The sequence below is a fragment of the Mus musculus genome, chromosome 6 (assembly GCF_000001635.26).
Source record: "Mus musculus strain C57BL/6J chromosome 6, GRCm38.p6 C57BL/6J".
In the NCBI taxonomy this organism is placed as follows: Eukaryota; Metazoa; Chordata; class Mammalia; order Rodentia; family Muridae; genus Mus; species Mus musculus.
In genome coordinates, this window is record NC_000072.6 from 115,122,801 (window position 1) to 115,147,956 (window position 25,156).

At 42.5% G+C, this 25,156-nt stretch overlaps 1 protein-coding gene and 1 long non-coding RNA gene across 3 annotated transcripts in view; one reads left to right on the forward strand and one right to left on the reverse strand.

Moving 5' to 3' along the window:
* Positions 1–4,799: 4,799 nt before the first annotated feature.
* Positions 4,800–12,035, reverse strand: Gm17733 (predicted gene, 17733). The gene is made up of 2 exons (NR_132436.1): positions 11,815–12,035; positions 4,800–5,626 (listed from the first exon to the last, which is right to left on the reverse strand). It is a non-coding gene; the product is annotated as a predicted gene, 17733 (long non-coding RNA).
* Positions 12,036–12,101: 66 nt separating this feature from the next.
* Syn2 (synapsin II) overlaps positions 12,102–25,156 on the forward strand; it is a 147,725-nt gene continuing 134,670 nt past the window's right edge. For both annotated transcript variants that reach the window (NM_001111015.1, NM_013681.3), the window contains exon 1: positions 12,102–12,660. In NM_001111015.1, coding sequence (NP_001104485.1) covers positions 12,281–12,660 — 380 coding nt within the window. In that variant the 5' untranslated portion in view covers positions 12,102–12,280. The remainder of the gene's footprint in view (positions 12,661–25,156) is intronic.

Below are 25,156 nucleotides of genomic sequence, written 5' to 3' on the forward strand. Positions count from 1 at the left end.
TTAAGTGGCAGGGAAACAGTATCCACAAAGGGTGTGTGTGTGACAGACAGGGAGCTGGAGGGTGAGCTAGGAAGGCCGAAAGGAAAATCATGAATGCATTGCTAGCAAGTGGCTTTAGCCTCTGTGGAGGATGCGATTAAAATGGACAAAAAACAAACAAACAAACAAACAACCCTTAAGTGGGAGGACGTGTAAGCCCAGCACTAGGGAGGCAGAAACAGGTAAATCTTGGCGTTCAAGATCCGCATAGTCTACAGAGTGGGTTCCAGGACATCTAGGACCACACAGAGAAACCATGTCATAAAAAAAACCAAGCCAAGCCAAACCAACCAACTAACCAACCAACCAACCAAACAAACAAATAAACAAACAAAAAGAGGCTTTAAATGTATCGTGGTGGGCAGTCACTGTCTGGGGAGCCAGGGGAAAGATCTTCCCCTCCTCATGCCTGGCACTTCTGTCTAACTCTCAGGTCTCCAAGCTGCAGCTCCGTACTGCCTCAGCCAACCACCTGCTTTCCTTCTGAGTCTGTAGCCGCCTTCATCACCTGCCAGGCTGAGCTGTTGCTGGGGCTGCAGCTACACTTGCTGGAGGTGGGAGGAGCTCAGGCACAGTCACACCACACGTACCGTTACCAGGCCTGGGGCTGCGGTCTGTCCCCATTGGCTAGCAGACGGAATTTTCCTTTCTGCAGCTGTGCCTTGCCACTCATCACTTGTCTGTCTGCTCCCTGGGTGCGGGGCTCTTCTGAGACTTCCTATTCAGGCAGTCATTGATATTCCAGTCTTGTGGGCTCTTGTCAATGGGGGAATTGGGAAGCATTTGCAAAGGAGGCTGGGAGAAGACCAAGTGCTTCTCCTGCTTGCCTGGATACAGAGCTAGGGTGTGTTTTTGCTGCAGTGTTTCATAAACAGTTTTGAGTCTTGGTTTCATTTTCTTTCTCTTCCCTTCTTTTCCTCCGTTCCTTCCTCCCACATGGCTAAGGGCTAGGCATTCAAGACTTAGAGATGAAAAGAATCTTTGTCCTTGGAAAAAAATTCTAGACTAAGGAAGGTGGGAGAGTGGAGAAAACATGACCCACTTGGAACAATGCTGTATGATGAGTTCAACTAAAGATATTAAAAAAATGTCAGGGCATAGGGGAGGGAAGCATAGTCAGAGAGCTTCCCAGCAGTTGATGGTGGGTGGACAGCAGTTGTTAGGGCTGGACATACTAGTGAGTGCCTACTAACCACCAGGGAACCACAAAAGGACTTTGAGCTTGAATCCTCAGGACTACACTGTGAGGTAGGTAGCCCTATTATACGGAGAGAAGTTCAGAGGGGTTGAATAAATTATCTGAGATCAGAAGCATGAAAACGACACACCAAGATTCCAAAACACCTGTATTTACCACAAAACCTGTGGCTGTCCAACTGCACCATGCTTCAAGGCACGAAGAAGTATGTTCCAAGCCAAGATGAAGGCTTAGAGACACACTACAGATTACACAGGGGTAGCTGCTCTGGACAGCCATATTCTGTAATCCACAGGACTTTCTAACCATTCACTATAGCCTAGAGGAAAAGCAAGGGTTCAGTGAATGTTCAGTTCTTCCTTGTGAAGTTGGGAATTTAGGGCCAGTGAGATGGTTTAGAGGGTAAAGTGCGTGCCCATGAAAGTTTGATGACCTGAATTTGATTCCTAGAACAAAATGTAAAGGTGGAAGGAGAAAACTGACTCATGCTACCCCCTACATCATAGACACAGGATAATAAATGATTTTTTTAAAAAAGTTTGTCAATTTGAAATTTAAGTTTAAATCTCATCTTCTTTGTGACAGGCAGTGTGACCTTGGGGAAAATCTCTTGTGAGCCTCCATTTCCTCATCTGCTTAAATGAGAATGAGACTCCTACCTAGTAGAACTGAAATAAGAATTCAAGTTCATATACAAAACACTCATCACTATTGATCTGTTCAAGGTGACTTTAGGCTACCCAGGTCTGGCTCATGATGGAGAGGTTGGCTGAATCATCAGGCGAGGAGACTTTTAGATAATTGGATGGGGAATGCCTTCTCTCCGCCAAGAAATGAGGGTGCTGGCAGACAGCCTATTGCTAGCCTGCTTCAAATGGACCAGATGCTATTTTGGAGATGAGAAAAAGACATGCTTTTGACACCAGCAGTGCAGGGAGAAGAGAAAAACCAGTAAATAGGAATATGGACTTATTCCTGATCAGGAATGAGGAGCAGATAAGCTGATCAGATGTCTTGAATCCTCTGTCATGTCATGCTTGCTGGCAGATAAGGCACAGGGTAAAGAAAGAAGGAAAAGAAAGTGCAGACAGGCTTGTTGGGCAGAATCCTACTCACAAAGACAGCAGTCAAGTGTGAGAGCTTGGAATATGACTGTTGTCTCAGATCCCTGAAGCTGGATGTTTTTCAATAAAAGAATGGGGCCATCTGCTCCAAGCTGGCCTTGGTGCTAAGGAGCCTTTCTTTGAGGACAGCCATGTAGGTACTCACATAATGTGCTGCCATGGATTGACACTGGAGGGAAATTTCTTTTCATTGTACAGATACACTGTTGTTTGTTTTTATTTTGCAACGTACTAGCAGATTACTTATATACTTATACTGCTCATTTGAAAAATGATGCCTACCTTAAAACTGTTCTTGCCTGGATTAAATGACTAGCAAACACATAGCACTGTCTGTCATCTTGCTTAGCACACAGATGGTGGTTAGTGAAGGTGGCATTAGCTTGACATGTGATATAACCAAACACAGGACCTTTTTCTTTTCCTTTTAGTTCAAACCCTTAGGTTGCCATCAGAGATGTTGTAACCATGTTTTCAAATGAAAATATCTACAGAATCTCAGGTTGCTCCAATCTCTCCTTCTTCTTCTTATTTTTTTTAAACTTAAAAGAAAATACTACATAGCTATTTGTCCATCAAGTGATGATCCAAGGCTTCAAAAATCGACTGTCTCAAAGTTAGAACATATGTGTCATTAAGTTACTTCCTTTAGAATAATTTCTAAGTTTTTTTGTTTTTGAGACAGGGTCTCATGTATTCTAGGCAGTCCTTGAACTCACTGTGTCATGAAAGATGACCTTGAACTTTTGACTCTCTGGCTTTATCTTCTGAGTCCTGGGGTTATAGACATTTGCTGCCTGGTTTATACAGCAGTGGGCATTTAACCCGTGGCTTTACACCCATGAGTCATGCACTCTGCTGTGTGTGCCACACCTCTAGACTTTCTTTAAAATAATTTCTATCATGAATATGTTCCTGCCATATGCCAGACTTGATATTGGATACTATTTATGTGAAATCTCGTTTAATTAAAAAAAAAGCTTTGCAAATATTAATTAACTCTATAGATAAAGAGTTTTAATAAAGAAGTGGTATTATACTACTTGCTAATAAGTGACTGAGGCAAGTGACAAACCCACATGGGTCTGACTCGGAAGCTCTAATTAGCACATAACTGGTATTAGCCAAGAAAGCTTAGGAAACCAAGGACCTTCTGTTTACTCTGTAAACCCAACAGCTCCTTTCCCTATCACCTGGAAGGTACCTCCTCCATTAAACCGGGAACTGTCTCAGCAGTAGAGGGAGGGGGTTGCTTTAGACACAGACCCTGTGAGGAAAGCTTAGTCTTGCTTCTGGTGTGGGGTGAATTCTAAGTAGAAGGGCTGCATGTTCACTCATCCTTGAAGTAGTGTGAAGATGCTGCTGGAAGCAACTGCTGATAAATCCTCTGAATTTCCCAGGCAGAGGAAACACACTCTGTGCTGCTCATGTGTGCATGACAGAGATGCTCCTCTATCACCATGGCAACAGCCAACACACCAGCATCTTGCAAGAGGCCAGAGCTGCTCTTTGGGGAGCTGTGGTCTTCCCTCAGTGAAAATAAGAATGGGGTATGCTAGAAGGAGGAGAAGGGGGAGGGAAAGGATAGGGGAGGGGGAGGGGAGGGAGAGGAAAGGGGAGGAGTGTTTCTTTAGTTAGATTTTTTTGCTTGAATCTAGCTGGTTTCATGGAAGGGGGGTTTTCATGGGGATTCTTGCTACATGAAACCTGATATGTCTGCAAGACTCTGGGTAATAAGAGGTGTCAGAGAAGCTTACAATAAGACTCCAGGAAGGCATGTTATTTCAGCTATGGTTTCCAATAAGCTCATTCATTTGCCAAGCTGCTGATGGATGGCACCTTTCTTAGGGGCCTGTCAGTATAGCCTAATGCAGAATCTCATGGGCTTTGCAGCCAGCCAGATCTGCTTCATTTTAGTTCTAAGAGCTAACATTAGCCGGTGTGACTTCTCTGATTCTCAACTGCTTTATCGGCAAAAAAGGAAAATCTAACATTTCCCTTGTGGCGGATGAAATGAGATAGGACATGGGCAATTTCTGGCATGAAGTCAGTATCTAATTATAGTTATCATTAGGTCCCAATAAACAGAGATTTGGCAGGGGGACCATCTCTGACTCCCTTAAAGTCAGAATGAACTTGGACCCAAACCCCTTGTTGCCTGTGCTTTTTCTCTTGCTCGCCAGAACCACCTGTTCAGTGTTTGCTCTCCAGGCCCCGCCCTTGCCTGTATTTCCTTGCACAGTCTGCTGACATCAGGTTTTGTTTGCCTGTGAGACTCCACCCAGAGAATCTTACTTACATCATCAGACCTTGGGGATCACCTGGCTCAGCTCCCTCACCCATATTTTCCACACTAGAAAATGGAAGAGGGAGGGAAGGAGGGAGGGATGGAGGGAGGTGGCCTTGTTCAAGGTCACCCAGAAGGTAGAAACCATCAGTCAAAGTGGTTGCTGCATTTATTTTAGCAGGTATGACTAAACCTGAGAGTCACCGAGAGGGACGACCTTACACCCCACACACCTGCCTGAGTTCTCTCTAGTGTTTAACGCTGAGATAATTATGTGTGGGAAGATTTTTTTTCCTCCTTTTTTTGGTAATTTACTTTTGCTGGCAAGCTCTGTGATCCACTAGAGTGAGAAATATCAATAGCTAACATTTGCACAGCGCTTTACAGCTTATAAAATGCACTCACTCAATCTCAGGCTTCTCAGTAGCCTTTCAAGGAAGTTATAACAATTGTCACATTCTTTCATGGCTGAGGAAACTGAGGCTGAAGGGGATCTGGGCAAAGAGATGAGCTAACATGATTTAGGACTTGACTTAGAGTTCTGTGCTTTCTAATTGTGGCACATTGGCCCAGCTTATGTATCCACCTTGACTGGATGCTGGGGTATAGCAGTCCTGACTATTCAGAAGTAGAAAAAAAAGAAGTGCTGGGACCCAGAGCAGCAATGGCAAGAAGGCCCACCTCAGTGGACACCATAGATTCTCAGGAGGTGCTCCAAACACCACACAACAGTGTGGAAAGAAACCACGCTATCTCTTCTGGTAGAGCTTTGCCATTTTCAACTGTCCTCTTTGGTCACGTCTTCCAGATAGATGCTATCTCTTCCTGTTTACATATGAACTGAGAGTCCTCAGCAGCCTGTGGAGGACTGTAAAGCCCATGATTTAGTGACAGAGCAGGTCAAGGGTGCACGACACCAGAATCCCAAACATTTCCATTTCTCTTTAGAGCAGATGAGTCTGAATGGGCTTCTTGGACCTGGGAAGTGAACAAGAGTTAAAAATGTGGTTCAAGCCAACTTCCATGTTTAGAAACCCAGCAACAACATTTTGCTCAGTAGCTAGTGTAACAGGTCTTCCTTTAAGCTAGGTTTCTATACTCCCCATCCATCTTTCCCTTTTTCTTTCATTAAACATGTAATAATAACAATAATTAATATATGGGAGAGAGAAGGTCAGGGGACAACATGGGGAGTTGGCTCTCTACTTCTACCTTCTTGCGGATTCTGGGAACCAAACTCAGGTAGTTAGGCTTGCACCTCTATCTGCTGGGCCTTCTTGCCTACCAACCTCCCTTTCTGTTCTTAAAACAAGGTCTCATTATGTAGATCAGGCTGGCCTTGAACTTTCTGTCACCCTCCTGTCTCTGCTACATGAGTGCTGGGATTACAGGTGTGAGCCACTACCACTTCTAGACTAAACTAGGCTTTTGGGTTCTGCCTACCCAAGGCACTCCAAGGCTGTGCAGGCACATACTCAGCTTTTGCCCCTGTGAGCTTTCTTTACTGTACTGTTGCTCAAGGGAAAGAATATCAGCAAGGTAGGTGGGGTGTGTGTGTGTGTGTGTGTGTGTGTGTGTGTATACATATATGTATAGTCATAGTTAGGAGTTCATTGTTGTGAAGAGACACCATGACCACAGAAACTCTTATAAAGGACAACATTTAATTGGGGCTTCCTTACAGGTTTAGAGATTCAATCCACTATCATTATGATGGAAAGCATGGGAGAATCCTCACAGGCATGGTGCTGGAAGATCTGAGAGTTCTACTTCTTGTTCTGAAGGCAGCCAGGAGAAGACTGGCTAGGAGGAATGTCTCATTGACCATCCCCACACTTCCTCCAACAAGGCTACACCTACTCCAATGACACCACACCTCCTAATAGTGCCACTTCCTTTGGGCCAAGCATATTCAAACACACACACACACACACACACACACTGATTATTTGATCCACAGTTGCTAGATGATTACCTGTGCTTACCATTCAGTGAGAAGATAAAGACTGCACATGGTAGGAATGCAAAGAATCCTGGGCTTTGACTGGAATACACCTCTGAGATTCTGACAGTTGACTCAATTGGTCACAGAGGGATTAAGAGAGGCAAGAGGGACACCTCTGCTGATTGCTCTGAGAGAAAAACCCTTTACCAGGAGATGGGGGTGGGGAAAGCTGGTTGGTTTCAGAGACAGACAGGAACAAGTGTCCCTAATGTTGCCAGGCTTTGATATTTTGAAAAGTTTCCCAAATTCAAAGTCAACCATTCCTTCAATTCTAAGTAAAATGTATTGTATAAGAAAGAATGATAGGGCAGAATTCTACCTATTTCTGGAGTCTAGACCCAGATAGGGATTAGGGAAAGACAGAACCCAAGACTAAGCTAATGCACAGGATAAAAAGATACATCCCGGTACGGACCACTGGAATACAGAGAATATGGCTTAAACACAGGTAACTTACAGCTGTACCCACTGTGGTCACATGCAACTGGCTAATGGCCAGCAACAACACACAAGTATGAGAAAACAGTTTGTGTCATCTCCATTAGAGCATATTCTTATTAAAAACCTACCAAAAGAAAATGAGTGACTTAGTAGAATATCTAATAAACTTGTTTTTCTTTCTTTCTTTCTTTCTTTCTTTCTTTCTTTCTTTCTTTCTTTTTTTTTTTTTTTTGGTTTTTCGAGACAGGGTTTCTCTGTGTAGCCCTGGCTGTCCTGGAACTCACTCCGTAGACCAGGCTGGCCTCGAACTCAGAAATCCACCTGCCTCTGCTTCTGCTGGGATTAAAGGCATGAGCCACCACGCCCGGCTCTTAATAAACATTTCTGTCGGGCTTGTGGACCTCTGTTGCTCTAAAGGAGGAATCTAAAGCCCAACAGTTTTCTGAGAATGGCTTGGTGTAGTTGCCACCTCTAACATCTATGTCCAGTAATTATTTTACCAGCCTGTGTAGATCACCCTGAAGGAAGCAGAAACAATACCTAATGTTGAGGTGATTTATAGAAACCAAACTGGATAGTTACAATTACATGAACACATAAAGAAGTCTCCACCTGTCTGAGGTGAATATATTCCAAGACCTGCAGTGGATGCCCAAACGACTGAACTCTATATATGTCATGATTCTATACAGATATGTCAACGGCAAAGCTTAATTTATAAACTCAATAGAGCAAGAAATAAATAGTAATAATAAAACGAGACAATTACCATACTATCATACAAATCTTGAGAATGTGGTCTCCCCCCCCCCATACTTTACTATAAATGTTAACAGCTTAAGTATATTTTTTTTCTTTCCATATTAAACTGAGAACTTTTATCTTTTCTCTTAAAGGCACTTTATGGCTTGTGTTTCACATTTCTTCTGTGGTCAGCACCACTATTTTTGTGCCTTGAGGATATTAAGTGGAATCTGGTTCACTTGAACACAAGCACTGAGATGTGATAGCTGAGGTACTAAGTGACATAATGGGCTAGTAGTGTCTACAGCATCCACATGCTGGCAAAGGTGTGAGTCACAGCACGAAGGTTCCATCACAATGCACAATGGTATGCAATTTCATATGGTTTTCTTTCTATTTTCTGGAATTTTCTTATTCAGTGTGTGTGTGTGACACATACATGTATGGTGTATATGTGGAAGCCAGAGGATAACTTGTGAGAGTTGTTTTCTTTTCCACCATGTAAGTCCCAGGGGTTGAACTAGGTTGTCAGGCTTGGTGGCGAATGCCTTTACCTATTGAGCCACCTCAGTGTCTTCCCTGGAATGTTCTACATAATATTTCTGGACCACAGCTGACGTCAGGTAACTGAACTGTGGAGAGCAGTTCTATAGATAATAGCAGAATACTGTACACAAGGGCAATCTCTCTAAGCTTCCCAGAAGATTGTAGGGCATATTACATACTGTACAAAGGTCCAACGATTAAAATAACATAGACAGCAATAGATCTACATGATGCTAATCCTTATCAGCCCAGCTTCTGTGACCAATCTTTTGCTCTCCCCTCCATATCACTTCCTTTCTCCACGTTTTCTTGTCTATGAGAATTTCTTTAGTTTTCCTATAAAATCTACCATCCCTGGGAAGGCTTCTCCCTTTGGCTCTTGTAACACTCACTGCCTGCTCCACTTTCTCGTTACTCAGAGACTGTTCTGCTACTGCTAATTATAAGCTGTCTTCCTAAGGCATGAATTTGGGGATTATTCATACTTGAATCTCCTCTATCATCTAGTCTGTAGCATACAATGTCTTCTGTGTTTTAGATATTTAAAATACGTTTTAAATAGGCTGGTTTAAAAAAATTTATACACATACTAAAAGCTCAATATTTAAGGGAATTCCTTAATGAAATATATTAGAAAAACAGCAAAATCATCTAAAAATAGAAGTTACACTGTGCTGGCTAGCTGTATGTCAGCTTCACACAAACTAGAGTTGTCTAAAGAGGGGAACTTCAATTGAGAAAATGCCTCTATAAGATCTGGCTGTAAGGCATTTTCTTAATTAGTGATTGATGGGGGAGGGCCCAGCCCATTGTGGGTGGTGCTATCCCTAGACTTGTGGTCCTATGTTCTGTAAGAAAGGCTGAGCAAGCTATGAAGAGCAAGCCAGTAAGCAGCTTTCTTTGCCATCATTTGCTGCCTCCAGGTTCCTGCTTGAGTTCCTATCCTTACTTCCCTTGATGGTGAATTGTGATGTAGATGCCTAAGCTGAATAAACCCTTTTCCACCCCAAGTTGTTTGGTTGTGGTGTTTCATCATAGTAATAGTAACCCTAAGACATAAAGAGCCTCTGAAATCCTGCCAATAGAGAAACATTGGAAAAGATTTCTTTGATTTTTCTTAAAAAAAAAATACTTTTAAGAATTTCAGGAAGGAAAGTGTGATAAATTATGTTTATTTGGTTATCGGTGATATAAGTTTTATTCTTCAGTAGGAAAGAACTAAATTATGTAAGGATACAGTTCAATTCTAAAACAGTTAAATCCTTACTATATGGAAGGTAATACACTGGATGTTGGGGGTCCAAAGATGACTAAGATTCAGTTCTATATTTGAAAAGCTCACATCCTAGTCACTAGAATACTTTATTATAATGTCTGCAGGAGATCTGACAAAGTCAGCACACGAAACAGCCCATTCTGGAAGAGCCATGAGTTCACAAGCATCCGTTTCTCTGCCTGAATGCTTCCTTTACTTCTCTATGGGTACATACTCAAAAAAAAAAAAAGATTTTTTTTTTCTACTTGTGTGTGTGTGTGTGGTGTAGTAGTAGTAGTAGTAGTAGTAGTAGTAGTAGTAGTAGTAGTAGTAGTTTGAATGAGAATGGCTCTCATTGGCCCATATGTTTGAAAGCTCAGGCCCCAGTTAGTGGAACTGTTTGAAAAGGACTAAAAGGCCTTGTTGGAGGAGGTGACACTGGGAGTGGACTTTGAGGTTTCAAAAGTCCATGCTAGCCCAGTCTCTGTCTCTGTCTCTCTCAGTTCCATGTCCACCTGCCTGCCACTAGCCATGATTTCAGCCATGATGATAATGGACTAATCCTCTGAAACTAAGCAAGCCCCCAATCAGACGCTTTCTTTGATAAGTTGTCTTGGTCATGGTGTCTCTTCACAGCAACAGAACAGTAACTAAGATAGTGTATCTGTGTAAGTGTTCTGACATGTGTGTGTGGGTGCCCTTGCAGGCCAGATGAGGGTGCCATATTCCCTGGAGCTGTGGTTACAGGTCATCATAGGTCACTTGACCTGGGTGTTGGGAACCAAACTTGGCTCTTCTGGAGGAGTAACAAGTGTTCCAAACTACAGAGCCTTCTCACCAGTTCTGTTAACTTTTACCACACGTCTCAAGACCCATCTTAAACATTACTTCCTCTGAGCAGCCTTTCCTGAGCCTCAGCGGTGAATGAATCCTGTGCCTTTGTTGCTCCTAAACCACCTTATCCAACTGATTTACAGAATTTCTCACATCTCATTGTGGGTAATTGTTGTCTCTAGTTATGAGTCCTTAGCTCTTAGTTGTGAGTTTACCTGAGACAAGGGTTGCTTTCTAATTTTATTGGTTATTTTCACAATTGGCTGCAGGCCTCTCTGATGCTATTGGCTTAGACCTGAGAACCAACTGGGATATACAAAACAGGAACACCCTGCTAACATTAGTGTCAAGACCCTCACTGATTCCATTCAGACTAGCTAATACTACTGAGAAATAAGAATAAGGACTTAGGCCCCACTACTGGCTTATCTACTGCGTACCAGACGCTTTACCTACATGTTCTCATTTACTCCAGCAGCTTTGAAAAGTGCTATCTGTTTTTATTAGCTGTGGAAGAAAAAGGTTCAAGGGAGTAATTTGCCCAAAGTCGTGCATCACTCCAGGTGGTCTGCCTGTCAAGTACATCTGCTACATTTTGTCCAGATACAAATGTAGGGGACTAATATACCTGAAGACAGATCAAAACAAAGGTTCAAAGAGCACACAAAATTTAGAGAGTGCACAGAGAAGTTGGTAGTCAGATAAACCTTCATGGAGATGGTCAGTTAGGGGACTAGGTCGCCCTACAACACTGGGGAACAATGTATGTCAGGGAAGCAAATTGAGGGGGTAGCCTTGGCTATCTGTCTGAGGGATCCTGAAAAGACATTTTCAGTCTTCTCGGGCTCTCTTGCGCGCGCGCGTGCTCTCTCTCTCTCTGGTCAGGGAGAGAATTGTGCACTATTAAGTGGGGCACAGAAATTGCCTCCTAATGTCCTCCAGGGCAGTGTGGAGAGGGTCTGCTTAGGTTCCTTCTTCCTCAAGGAGGGTGAGGTAGCCCTCTACTTCATTGTGGTCTGGACTCCCACCTTTTGGGTCAGGGAGAGGTTTTTCCCATTCAGCACGGGTAGGCAGCTTTTATTCATTCATTCATTCATTCATTCATTCATCCATCCATCCATCCATTCATTCATTCAGGTCTCAGCATACAAGGTGCGCATTAGCAGCAACAGATTAGTCCATTCCTTCTCATCTGAAAGTTGGGGACTTTGGCATCATTTTCCTGAGCTTCAGGAAAGGAAATGCTTCGCTTTGCTCACTGAATGGTGGTCCTGGGTGTGTGTGCGCGCGCACACACACGCCAGAGCGGGTGGAGGGGCAGGTGTAGCTCTTTTCTCTCACCTCAGGGTAGGGAAGCTGACACCTCTCTTCTAACTAGATGGTATTAGGATGGTGTCTTCGTCTGGAACTGGGACACGACTCTCCTCTTGAAACCACGAAGGTGATGATGGTGGGAGACTCTCGGCTTTCCTTCCCTCCACACTGCGAGAGCTCCTGGTTCCCACACAGTCACGCTCAGGTGGCGGGAGGGGACACTCTCCCTTCTCTTTGCGCCAGAGCCTGAAAAGGCGGGGGACGCGCGAGTAGGCGGGGGCGGAGCAGGCTCTGCGGAGAGGGGCGGAGACAGAAGTAGTCACGCCCTCGGCACCGCCCACTGCTCCCTCGCTAACAGGCTCGCTCCCCAGACCCAGAGCGCCGCGGCTGTCTGCTGGGCTCCCGGAGACGCGGACCACCTTCGGTGTCCCCGCGCCGTCCTCCCCGCGCCGCTTGGCCCGCCGCCTCGAGCGCCCTCAGCCCCTCAAGCCAGATGATGAACTTCCTGAGGCGCCGGCTGTCGGACAGCAGCTTCATCGCCAACCTGCCCAATGGCTACATGACTGACCTTCAGCGCCCGGAGCCGCAGCAGCCCCCTCCTGCCCCTGGCCCCGGTGCCGCTACGGCGTCGGCGGCCACCTCAGCTGCCTCGCCCGGTCCCGAGCGCAGGCCGCCACCCGCCCAGGCACCCGCGCCGCAGCCGGCGCCGCAGCCCGCGCCGACGCCGTCGGTGGGCAGCAGCTTCTTCAGCTCGCTGTCGCAAGCGGTGAAGCAGACGGCCGCCTCCGCCGGCCTGGTGGACGCGCCCGCACCTTCGGCCGCTTCCAGGAAGGCCAAGGTGCTGCTGGTGGTCGACGAGCCGCACACCGACTGGTAGGCCCCTGCGGGGTCCGCCGGGGGCAGGGTGTGAAGATGGACCCTCGAGGTCACCCGGGAGAGCACCGGGGACGAGCAGGTGTCTGTGTGTGGGAGGGGCGAGGGCAGGCGTTGACCTCCCAGAGACATGGGTCCTAAGGTAAAGGACTCGGTGGCCTCCAGGCCGGTGGCAGAGCAAGCTACTTCATTAAGCACCAATGGAGCTTAAAAATAGTGATAAGTCGACCACGCTCTAAAGGAAGGCCACACAGCCAAGAATATTTGGGCAGCACATATTGGCTGTGACAGTGGTGGTGGGGACACCACAAAGTTGGGAAGGAAGAGAAGGAGGGATGGATCTGGAAAGAGCTGGGGGAGGGAGGGTGAAGATGATCAAAACAGGTTGTACAACATCCTCAAAGAACTAATAAAAAACAAAAACAAAACACAAATACTTATGGTGGGGGGGGGGCAGGCTTAACAGTTTAGACGCATACAAGCTAAGGTGAAAATGGACCCAGATGGCCATCAAAATAAAGGACACCAAAAAAGATTCTAGTCTGCAAGGTTTGGAATGAGTTGGGAGTGGATATTAGTATTTAAGTTGGATAGGTGTTTTTGTTGTTGTTATTGTTTGTTTGTTTTGTTTTAAACCTGTACCTGTATTGATATCAAGGTGGGTTAGATCACAGGTGTCTCAGAGTGTGATTGACATCTGTTTAAAAATAATGAGATTATTATATATATGCAACAGGGAGGGGATATATGTTTTAAAAATTTTGTTCTCTCTCTTCCCTTCTCTCCCTCCCTCCCTCCCTCCCTCCCTCCCTCCTTCCCTCCCTCCGTGTGTGTGTGTGCGTGTGTGTGTGTGTGTGTGTGTGTGTGTGTGTGTGCGCGTGCGTGCGTGCATGCGAGCATGCGTGCTCCTGTGTTTGTGTGTAAACGATGGTGGCTTTTTCAGCTGGATGATGAAGACCTAAGTAAAAACATTACATATTGTTAAAGGGCACAAATAAAATGATTGGCCTTAATGCAGTAAAGGGGAAACTTCAAGAATGCTTTTCTTTTCTTTCTTTCTTTTCTTTTTCTTCTTTTAAAAAGAGCTATAGGGAATGGGGATGATTGGGGAAGGTGTTAGGTTTAGTTGAGAAACACATGAATGAGGTCCACTGAAGACTAATTAAGAGCTTCAGAGTGGTTCCTTTGATGCAGTAGGACGCTGACTTAAGCGATGGTGGATGGTGGGCTGACTGGTGGGTATGGAACCATGAAAAGGCCAGAGCCTTAGGTGTTTTTTCCTTTGGAATGTGAGGGAGCAATTTTTGTTTTCCTTTTCCTAAGGGGATGAGGTTGATTGGTGCCTGCACCTGAGAATTCTTCCCAAGAGGAAGACACAGGGACCCCAGAGCTGTTTATTTCTCTTGTAGCTGCTTTCCTGTTGTGCTTTCTCTGCCATTCCTTCACTGAGAGACTTGGAGGGAGGGAGGGAGGGAGGGAGAGAGAAAGAGAGAGGAGAGAGAAAGAGAGAGAGAGAGAGAGAGGGAGAGAGGGAGAGAGGGGGTGCTGGGATGAACTGGTGGAAGTGACATGTTACCTGGAGCTGTAGGGCTTCCTGCTGTTACCATGCTGGAATCATTTCCTCTGGGTGGGTTGTGTGGTTGGCCCTTATTTTTCAAGATAGTAGAGTAGAAAAGACCTTTATCAGGAACTGGGAAAGGTAATGGGGAATAACAGGAAGGTAATGTGGGAAAGTACGACAGTAGTGCCACTGGCAGTCTCCTGGAAGAATCACTGGCAGTTCAAATCAACAAGTGTTTGCTCAGGAGGAAGGGAAGGGAAGGGAGGCAAGCTCTATGCAAGCATCCATTGTATGTCAGATTCTCTGGTAAGGAGGGACTCCTAATGTGGTATTCTATTGGGTCTTCAGAAAACAGGGACTTAGAAAAGGTAAGTGGTGAGCTTACAGCCATTCAGCTAACAAATGGTCCAGTGGCATCTTAACTTTAGGTTAAACTGCTTGGTTTCATTGCTGCCATCCTTCTGTATTGTCTCACTGTTAGAATGTTACTGTGATACACAGTAATAATACACTTCCTTTTAGGGGTTAGACAATGCTGGGGGCCTTTTGGAAAACTCACACTAATTAGGGTGACACAAAGATACCTGAGACAGTTAACAAAGGAATCTAGAGTTATTAAGACTATTTCAGAAATTAGTGACATTAAGAGTTATTGGTGAATATTTTAAAAAAGAATCATAAAGAACAGCTAGGAAATAGGTACAAGACTAACATTAACATTTCATTTTTCTGGGCTAGAATCTGATTCTTGTGAGCTTTGTCCCGGTCCTCTACCCCACTGAAGCTATTTTCTTGGTTCTAATTGCTACTTAGATACCCACAGATAGGTAGATAAGTGTTCCTACAAGTATGGGGAGACTCAGAGAATTTGTTTATTTAGAAATGAGAGAGTTGAGATTTGAAATTCTCCTTGGATAGGATTATTTTCTAGGAAGAGTGCCTGGTATAAACCGGAGAATCTGCTTTGCCCTGGAGACTGGATTTCTGATGGAAGTAATAGGATTCACTTTTCTGCGGGCTGACTCTCAACTGCCTTATGGATTTCTCTGGAGTAATAACATTGATTTATTAAAACTCTTAAGCCGAGTTTGAGTCTGCAACTTGATGGTAGTTCTGTGCTTCTGTGTTTTTGTAGGTAATAGCAATTCCAAGAATTTTGTCATCTTCTAACGTGTCTAAATTTGTTTAAAACACCTCAGTTAAATATTGATGAGTGGTTTTATTGAAAGGTCTCTGAATTAAGGAGCAGGTGGCTGCTTATGACAAACACAGTAGCTTACAAGGGTTCTTTTTGTTCTAAAAGCTAATTTAAATAATTTGTCTCATAGTTTAAGCTACCTAGACAAAACTGAATAATCAGGTGTTATATATACCCAATGCCATTACTATGGTGCTTGAGTAGAAAGAATGTAGTATCTCAGTGGAACTTAAACGTATTGGTCCCATCTGAATTCGAGTGCTAACATAAAGAGAGGGTTGGGTTTTTTTTTTTTTTGGATATAAATTTTTTTATTAGATGTTTTCTTTATTTACATTTCAAATGCTGTCCCAAAAGTTCCCTATACCCTCTCCTCTGCCCTGCTCCCCTACCCACCCACTCCCACTTCTTGGCCCTGACATTCCCGTGTACGTTTGTAAGACCTACGGGCCTCTCTTCACACTGATGGCCGACTAGGCCATCTTCTGCTACATATGCAGCTAGAGACATGAGCTCCAGGGGATACCGGTTAGTTCATATTGTTGTTCCACCTATAGGGTTGCAGACCCCTTCAGCTCCTTAGGTACTTTCTCTAGCTCCTCCATTGGGGGCCCTGTGTTCCATCCAATAGCTGACTGTGAGCCTCCACTTCTGTATTTGCCAGGCACTGGCATAGCCTCACAAGAGACAGCTATATCAGGGTCCTGTCAGCAAAATCTTGCTAGCATGTGTCTGCATTTGGTGGCTGATTATGGGATGGATCCTTCAGTGGGGTAGTCTCTGGATGATCCATGCTTTCGACTTAGCTCCAAACTTTGAAAGAGGGGGTTTTTAAGAAGCATCTAAATAATTTCAGATTTAAAAGGAAACTCAAAATAGGTAACTTTTCAGATCAGTGCTAATATACAGAAGATTCCTTTGAATTTATCAGTGTGATTATAGGCAGTGTAGCATGGAACTTCTAACCTGGTTCATGAGAAAACTGGAGGATACTTCTTTTCCTTGAAATTTTTACATAGCCTGAGAGCTTTAGATTAATTGCACACTAAAAGTTTGTTGAAAAATATGTGTGTCACTAAAAATTAAATCAAGCTTATATATGTGCATATATATTAATTATTATTAGTTTTTTGTATTTCCCCAAATACATATCTTTAAGGTTCATAGCTAAATTTGAAGTGCAATTAAGATTTCACTTTAATGATCGTCACACTTTATCATAGAGAAGGTAACCATTTGACACATTCTTGCTTCTCCTATTATGTCCTCACTTTTGAAGAGGTAAAGTTTTTTTTTTGTTGGTTTTTTTTTTTTACCAGATTCTCTTTGCTTCCATGCAAGCAAGCAAGCAAGCAAGCAACTGTGACTCCAGTTCTCAAATGAGCTTTTTCTGTTGGCATAGTTTAGCATTTGATTTGAAAATCAGTATGGCATAGACATTCTTGATAATCTAGAAACCACAGATACAATAAATCAACAGATGTTTACTGAACATCTCATAGGGTATATTTGCTAAGAAAAATGATAAAAAGTGTCTTCTAAGAGCTTATTATCCAGATGAGCAGATAAGATTAATATACATTTTTAAAAAACTTACTAAAATCTACTTCTTGTATTCAAAGTATGGCCCTTGGATCAACAGCATTGACATCAACCAGAAGCATTTTGAAGAACAGAATCTAGATCCTACTTTCTACCCACTGAAATATATTTTGCATTTGAACAATATCCTCATAATCAAATTTGAGACATACTGAACTGAAAGACATGTGCCTAGTGCTATTAGTGCAGCAACGTGACAACTATCATTTACTAAGCAATTGCTATATGCAAGGTGTTATACTAAGTTCTGAAAATGTCATCTGTTCTTTGTGATCTTCGTGTGATTTGAAAGAATGAGTGGTAGAGCTGGACTGTGTCTCATACTTGTGTTCTCAGCTCTCAAGAGGCTGAGGCAAGATGACTGTTTTGAGTTCTAGCCAAGGAGACTATGTATAAAGGAAGGAAGAACAAACACATCGGAGTGGGAATGAAAGGAAGAAATGAGAGTTGGAAGAAACTGGATTTAAGGGAAGCAGGTTTGGCTTTGTCCATAACAGAATAAAAACAGTGCCAGTAAAGGAGGTCACAAAGAGATTAGGTTGATATGCTATACAGAATCCTTTCCCTTCCCTTCCCTTCCCTTCCCTTCCCTTCCCTTCCCTTCCCTTCCCTTCCCTTCCCTTCCCTTCCCTTCCCTTCCCTTCCCTTCCCTTCCCTCCCCTCCCCTCCCCTCCCCTCCCCTCCCCTCCCCTCCCCTCCCCTCCCCTCCCCTCCCCTCCCCTCCCCTTCCCTTCCCGCTGGGCTTAAACTCAGAGATTTGCTTGCCTCTGTCTTCCAAGTGCTGGGATTAAAGATGTGTACCACCATGCCTTGCTTTATCATCATCATCATCATCATTATTATTGTTATTGTTATTATCATCTTGAGACAGTTTCTCTGTGTATCTTTAGCTGTCGTAGATTAGACTGGTTTTCACAGAGATCCACCTGCTGCCTCTTAAGTGCTGGGATTCAGGCCATGTGCCGACATGTCAGGTTCAGAGTCTTCATTTCTTAAAAAAGATTTATTTATTTTATTTATATGAGTATACTATAGCTGTCTTCAGACACTCCAGAAGAGGGCATCAGGTCCCATTACAGATAGTTGTGAGCTACTCTGTGGTTGCTGGGAATTGAACTCAGGACCTCTGGAAGAACAGTCAGTGCTCTTAAGCCTTGAGCCATCTCTCCATCCCCCCAGGGTTTTCATTTTTAATGACTAGCTTTTGAGCATTTTATTAAGAATAGCAGAATGAAAAATATGGAGTCTGTTGGGATCAGTACTCATGAGTGGCTCTAGGGAAATATTTGGATTGGAAGTCAGGCAGGGTGAATTCAATGGAAGTTTAGGTTTTATTTTGACCTCCTATTCCTAATTAGTAGGAACATAAAGTTGTTTTTTTCTTTTTAATAAATTTCATTGTTTATAGCAACAATAGTTAACACTTCAAACTTCTAGGATATACCTGAAATGGTTATCTGGGATACTTATAAACAGGACAATATTGGTTTGAAGAATGTCAGGTGACTTCCTCAAAGTTATTAGGCTGACGTAACCAAATCCAGAATTTATAATTTCAGCCTCTAACTTCTGTTATACTTTCATTTTTATTCTCAGTTCTCTCAACTGTTGGTGGGGCTTTTGGTCGTATAATTAAACTTGAAGGAATCTGAGTAATCGTTTAGCCTAGAGAAATGAAACAAACTGTTGAAGGTCAAAGGATAAAGAGCTGAAGAGATGACTCAGTGGTAAAAGCACCTGCTCCTCTTACAGAGGACCAGATGCAGATCTCAGCACTCATGTCAGGAAGCTCACAGCCACCTCTAACTCCAGCTTCAGGGGATCCGATGCCCTCTTCTGGCCTCCACAGGCACTCTTCCCGACTCCCCCTACAGCTATATCTTTTTTTAAAAAGTAAAAATGCAAAATGGGCAATTTGAACACATCTTTCAGAGTATAATTTTTCTTTATTAGGTCACTATTTAAGGAAACTCTCCAATTTAGATCCTTCTCTTCTTAAATTACTTAAAAATTTGCATTTATTTATTGTTTATGTTGGGGAGGGGAGGAAGGGAGAGAAGGAGGAAGGGACAGATCGTGCACATGTCATGGCACACATTGGAAGGGCAGAAGACAGCTTGGGGCATTGGTTCTCTCCTACCATGTGGACCTTGGGAATTGGATTAGTAGACTTGGTGTCAAGTGTCTTAACCTGCCAAGCTATCATACCTTCCTGAAAAATACTTTTGTATTTCCTTCAATTCTTCTTTTAAAGCTTTATTTTTATATTTATTTGCCTGTGTATATTTGTGCAGGTGCTCAAGGAGGACGGAAGAGGACATCAAAATCTTTGAATCTGCAGTTACCAGCTGTCGTGAGCTGCCTGATGTGGGTGCAGGGAACCCACCTTGGGTCTTCTGCAAGAGCAGGAAATGCTCTTAACAGCTGAGCCATGTCTTTAGCCCCCTTTATCTCTTTCTTTTAAAGAGTCATTGAGGAGTTGTTAGGAGCACTTAGCATATCACATAATAGCCAGGGCAGAAATCATACTGTTAGTGGGTTGTTGATGATTCAGCATAAGTCATTCTAAAATTATTGAAAGATACTCTTGAAGACCTAGTTATAAGAATCCAAACATCTGCTAATGTTCCTAGGACCTGTGCTCTAGTGATGGCCTTCTCTTCAGGAACCTTTTCCTATCTTTCTGTTCTTATCTTCTTACTTACTGACTCGGTAATCAAAATCAGTTCTGTAGCATTAGCCTTTTAGAATACTTTGCTAAAATATCTTGCTAACTAAACAGGAAAATCTCCAGAAGGGTACCCTTAGTTCTAAAATGTACAAAACAGTTTTAACTGGAATATGGTTCATCGTGTCATCTAACACAAGCCAAGTGCTGGGAATACAGGATGGATTGGGTATATGTATCTATTGGGATCTTCCTGTTCCCGGAGGAAAGGACAGGCATTTACACTTTTTAATATACCATGTTAATTAGTATTCATAAAGTGCTGTGATAGCACAGATATAGATTATCGGGATGAATATACTATGATTGGAAATGTTGCATAAAATGTACATCATACATTCTTAGGTAAAACACTGGGCAATTCTGGACTTGGATTTTCTAAAATTTGCCAACTAAAACAATGGTAACACACATTCTGTAAGGTCCTTTCCTCTCTAACTTTCTGTGTTGGTAGTATCTATAAATTTTTGTCAGTAAATGGTTAAACATTTTCTTTGAACAACAAAAAGCACACTTTTGAGTAATCTGGTTTCTGAGGGGAAAAAGAGCCAGTCCTGTAATGTTTGTTGTGTATGTTTCATTAAGGAACTTTTTTGGCTGAATTCTCTTCCCTTGATAGACCAAAGATTTTTTTTTTTTTTTTTTTTTTGTAGCCCTGGCTGTCCTGGAACTCCCTCTATAGACCAGGCTGGCCTTGAACTTACAGAGATCCTCCTGTTTCTGCCTCCCAAGGCTTGGGATTAAAAGCACGTGCTACCAGTGCCTGGCAACCAAAGACATTATATGCATTCTGTTGTTGAACAAAAATTATTTCTTGATTCCTATCATGTGTTCTGTGCTTCACAGTTTACTCAACATATTCATATTCCTTTTCTCACTTTATCTTCACAGAGATCCTGAGTAGTAGGTAGAATATCCACTTAAAAGATAAACAGAATCAGGAAAATAGCTGGCAGTTAGCTAGCTTATACTGAAGGAGCAGATTAGATGCAAAATTACAAAAATTTCCATCACAAGATGTTATTTGGTTTTTGTTTGTTTGTTTTTGTGTATGCTGTCTGTTTGGTGGTCCAGTGTTTGAAAGATCTCAGGGGTCCAGATTAATTAAGACTGCTGGTCCTCCTATAGGATCGCCCTTCTCCTCAGCTTCTTTCAGCCTTCCCTAATTCAATAACAGGGGTCAGCTGCTTCTGTCCATTGGTTGGGTGCAAATATATGCATCTGACTCTTTCAGCTGCTTGTTGGATCTTTTGGAGGGCAGTCATGATAGATCCCTTTTTGAGCGCTCCATAGCCTCAGGAATAGTGTCAGGCCTTGGGAACTCCCCTTGAGCTGGGTCCCACTTTGGGCTTGTCACTGGACCTTCTTTTCCTCAGGCTCCTCTCCATTTCCATCCCTATAATTCTTTTCAGACAGGAATAATTATAGGTCAGAGGTGTGACTGTGGGATGGCAGCCCCATCCCTCACTTGGTGTCCTGTCTTCCTGCTGAAGGTGGACCTTTATAAGTTCCCTCTCCCTACTGTTGGGCATTTCATCAAAGGTCCCCCTCCCTGTGAGTCCTGGGAGTCTCCCAGGTCTCTTGGTTTTTGTTTTTGTTTTCTTTTGAGACAGAGCTTCTTCTCTGTATTTTGGGCTGGCCTGGAACTCAGGAACTCATGGCAGTTCTTCTGCCTCAGCCATTTGAGAAATTTTAACCATCTTACATAATTTTGTAATGTAAACTAATATTATATTCAGCTGCCCCTGCTGTTTTTCTCCATCAGCTTGAGGCAGTGTAAAGATAGGACTGAAGACCAGAAGACCTAGAATGGCGCTCTGACTTCACCATTAACACTATGACTATCAGAAGTACATGTTTTCTTTTTTAGAAAGAAGCATATTTATTTGATTTGGTTGTCTTTAACTATTTTATGGACAGGATTACATAAACTCTTTTTTGTTTTGTTTTGTTTTGTTTCCTTTTGTTTTTCGAGATGGGGTATCTCTGTGTATCCCTGGCTATCCTGGAACTTACTCTGTAGACCAGGCTGGCTTTGGACTCAGAAATCTGCCTGCCTCTGCCTCCCCAGTGCTGGGATTAAAGGTATGCACCACCACTGTCCTGCTACATAAACTCTTATTTTAATAACATAAATGCTAAAATAACTTCCATTTCATTTGTGACCATTAAGGCAGGTAGTTAAAAGGGAAATGAAAGAAAGGTATGCAGGATGTATTGAAAAGATGTTGCTTATATTCTTTCCATTGCCCAGTCCATTGTTCATTTTGCTTTCCAAGTACTTATGAGCAAAACAAATAAAAGCATCCTCAGATCTTACAATTTAGTTTCTTCTTAATGTTTTTCTCTAACATAGTGCTTACTATGCTTACTCTCTGACTTTATAAGCTGCAGCATGTCTTTTCAGAGTCCTTTTGATGTTCTCCGTGTTCTCCTGGTCACTTTTACCATTCTCTGGATCATTTTCTCTCTGCAATTGTGCTGGAGTTGAAGGACTCTGTGATGTTATTGTTCACTTGCCTTTTTTGCCTCTTGGTTTGTGTATTTCTTAATAATTTCATTACTCTGTTCTCAGAGGATGAAAGTACCACCTATTTTAAAAAGTCCTGTTCTGTAGATTTCTTCCTTTCCTTTCCTTTTCTTTCTTCCTTTACTCTTTCCTTCCTTTTTTCTTTCTTTGTCACCCTGTTCATGTTCCCATTTTCTACTGATTGCCTCTTCTATTAGTTATAAAGGAACAAGAAAAAACAAACAAGCAAGCAAGCAAATAAACAAACCATTCTTTGACTTCTTAATCAACTCTTTTGGAAGTGAGGCTCATGTTTCTACTTTCTTATCCCATAATTATTCATTTCTACACTTTCTGGGTGTCTGCTTTGAAATGCAGAGATTTGATCTTGCTCATGTATGGAACTGCTAAAACCTACCGAGAGTGTCATTCCTTGGTGTTTGAAAATGTTTATTGTTCTTTTAACAGCCTTCTGGCTTCTGAATACTCCATTCTTTGCTGTCCTCTTAAAGTTCTTTGCTTTTTTTCATTAGATGGAGTTATTCCTTAGGGGACTATATTCTGGTCACTTTCTCTTTCCATTTGACATTTTTTTTCCCATTGGTCCATCTGTTCTCAATATGCCATTTCCTAAATGTGATCAGCCACCCCACCCCCATCTTTTTTAACCTTTAACTAGAAATTTGTTCTGATCTTTATTGGTTCAATGGGCTGCTTGACATTTTCAGCCAGGTAGTTAAATGTAGCTCTAGGTCATTTGTTCCAGTATTGAATTGCTTTCCTTTTTTCTCTATCTCAGTTCTTCTCATACTCTGTTTCACTTAGAGGTACACAATATCTTAGTTCCTTTTCTATTGCTGTGATGAAATGCCATGATTAAGGCAGTTTATAAAAGGTTTAATTGACTTTACAGTTTCAGAGTGTTAGAGTCTATGCTGGTAGAACAAAGACATGATGGCAGGAACAACTGAAAGCTCATATCTTTTTGTTGTTGCTTGTTTGTTTTGAGACTACATATGGTTTCCCTATTTAGTCATGGTCGTCCTGGAACTCACTGTGTAGATCAGGTTAGCCTTCAACTCACAGATCCTCCTGATTCTGTTTCTCAAGTGCTGGCGTTAAAGTTATGCACTACTACACCCACTCATATCTTGATCTACAAGCAGAAGGCAGAGAGACATACTGGAAATGGTGCAAGTCTTTTGAATCCCCAAAGCCTCCTCTCAGTGGCACACTTACTACAGAAGAGACACATCTCATCCTTCCCAAAGAGTTCCACCAACTGAGGATCAACCATTTGAGCATATGAGCTTACAGGAGCTAATTTCTCTCAAACCACCACAATGATTATTTACCTCAAAGCCTCCTTGACTTTTGCCCAGAATATCTGCAAGTCTCTTCATAATTTCTGCTTAACAAGTTGAAGAGCTATTTGAATGTAAATTTGACATTTTAGTTCTTTGCTTAGAGCTTTCAGTAGCTTCTTATGTCCTGTAGGTAAAGTTCACGGTCCTCCTGTGATTTGACCTCTTTGCTCCCCAGCCTTCTTCTAACCATTCCCAAACATTATTTTCTTGTAATTCTAAAAGGTTGGCAAGTCTGTACATGTGCCAATCTTTCTTATTTTTGTTTAGCTGTTAATTCCTGTTGTAATTACCTTTGTTCTTCTTTCATTTTGTTGCCTGAGCAAATTTACATTTCTGCTTTGAGATTGAGACAGGTCTACTTTTCTAAACACTCTTTTCAAATTACCTAGACTTGGTTGTGTGTTGGGTATCTTCACATCTTCTTTCAAGCCTTTGGCTGGCTTGCTTTCTCTTTCTTTCTTTCTTTCTTTCTTTCTTTCTTCTTTCTTTCTTATTTATTTAGTTAGCATGTATGTATGTGTATATGTATGTATGCCATAGTTTACATGTGGAAGTCAGAAGACACCTTCTAGAGTTGGTTCTGTACCAACTATGTATTCCACCACATAGGTTCTAAGGATCAAATTCAGGCTGTCAGCATTGATGGCAAATGCCTTCATCTGCTGAGTCATCTGGCTGGCCTAAGTCCATGAATGTCTTTATCCCTAGATATAACATCTGTTTGTCTGCCTCTACCTATAGCATAGGCTTAGTATTTTGTTAATTTTTATATCCTTACCGTACAACACCATGGCTTCACATAGTTTGAAGTAAATCAATCATTGCCATACTGAGTTCCACCAAAGCAGAAAAAGGTTGGGAAATTAGGGATAAAAAAGGATAGAAGGAAATGTTGTCCATAGAGAATTATTTTAGGATGAAACATTTTGTTAGTCAGTGTTCTATTGCTGTGAAGAGACGCCATGACCATGACAAGTCTTCTAAAGGAAAGAATTTAATTGGGGCTGGCTTACAGTTTCAGAGGTTCAGTCCATTATCATCATGGTGGGAAGCATGGCAGCATGCAGGCAGACATGGTGCTGGAGAAGTAGCTGAGAGTTTTATATCCAGATTTACAGGTAGCAGGAAGAGGGAGACTCTGGGCTTGGAATGGGCTTCTTGAAACCTCAAAGCCTGCCCCTCAATGACACACTTCCTTCAACAATCCTTTCAAATAGTGCTGCTCTCTGGTGACCAAGTAAGTGTTCATTCAAATCTATGAATGTAGGGGGCCATTCTCATTCAAACCACCACAGACATATGTGTTATATATTGGAAGTCAACCGTTTTTCTCTTCAAATATAAGCTTTAGATTGTGTATGTGAAAGATTAATTACTAGTTTTCAAACTCCAAAAAATCAACCATCTTTAGAGGTTTAGCTCTGATTGTGAAAGCTATGGCATCCCATACCAGTAGGACACATTATTTGGACAACACAGTTCTAATTGAGTGAAGGCAAATGGAATGAAATATAGGATCAAATTCCTCTTA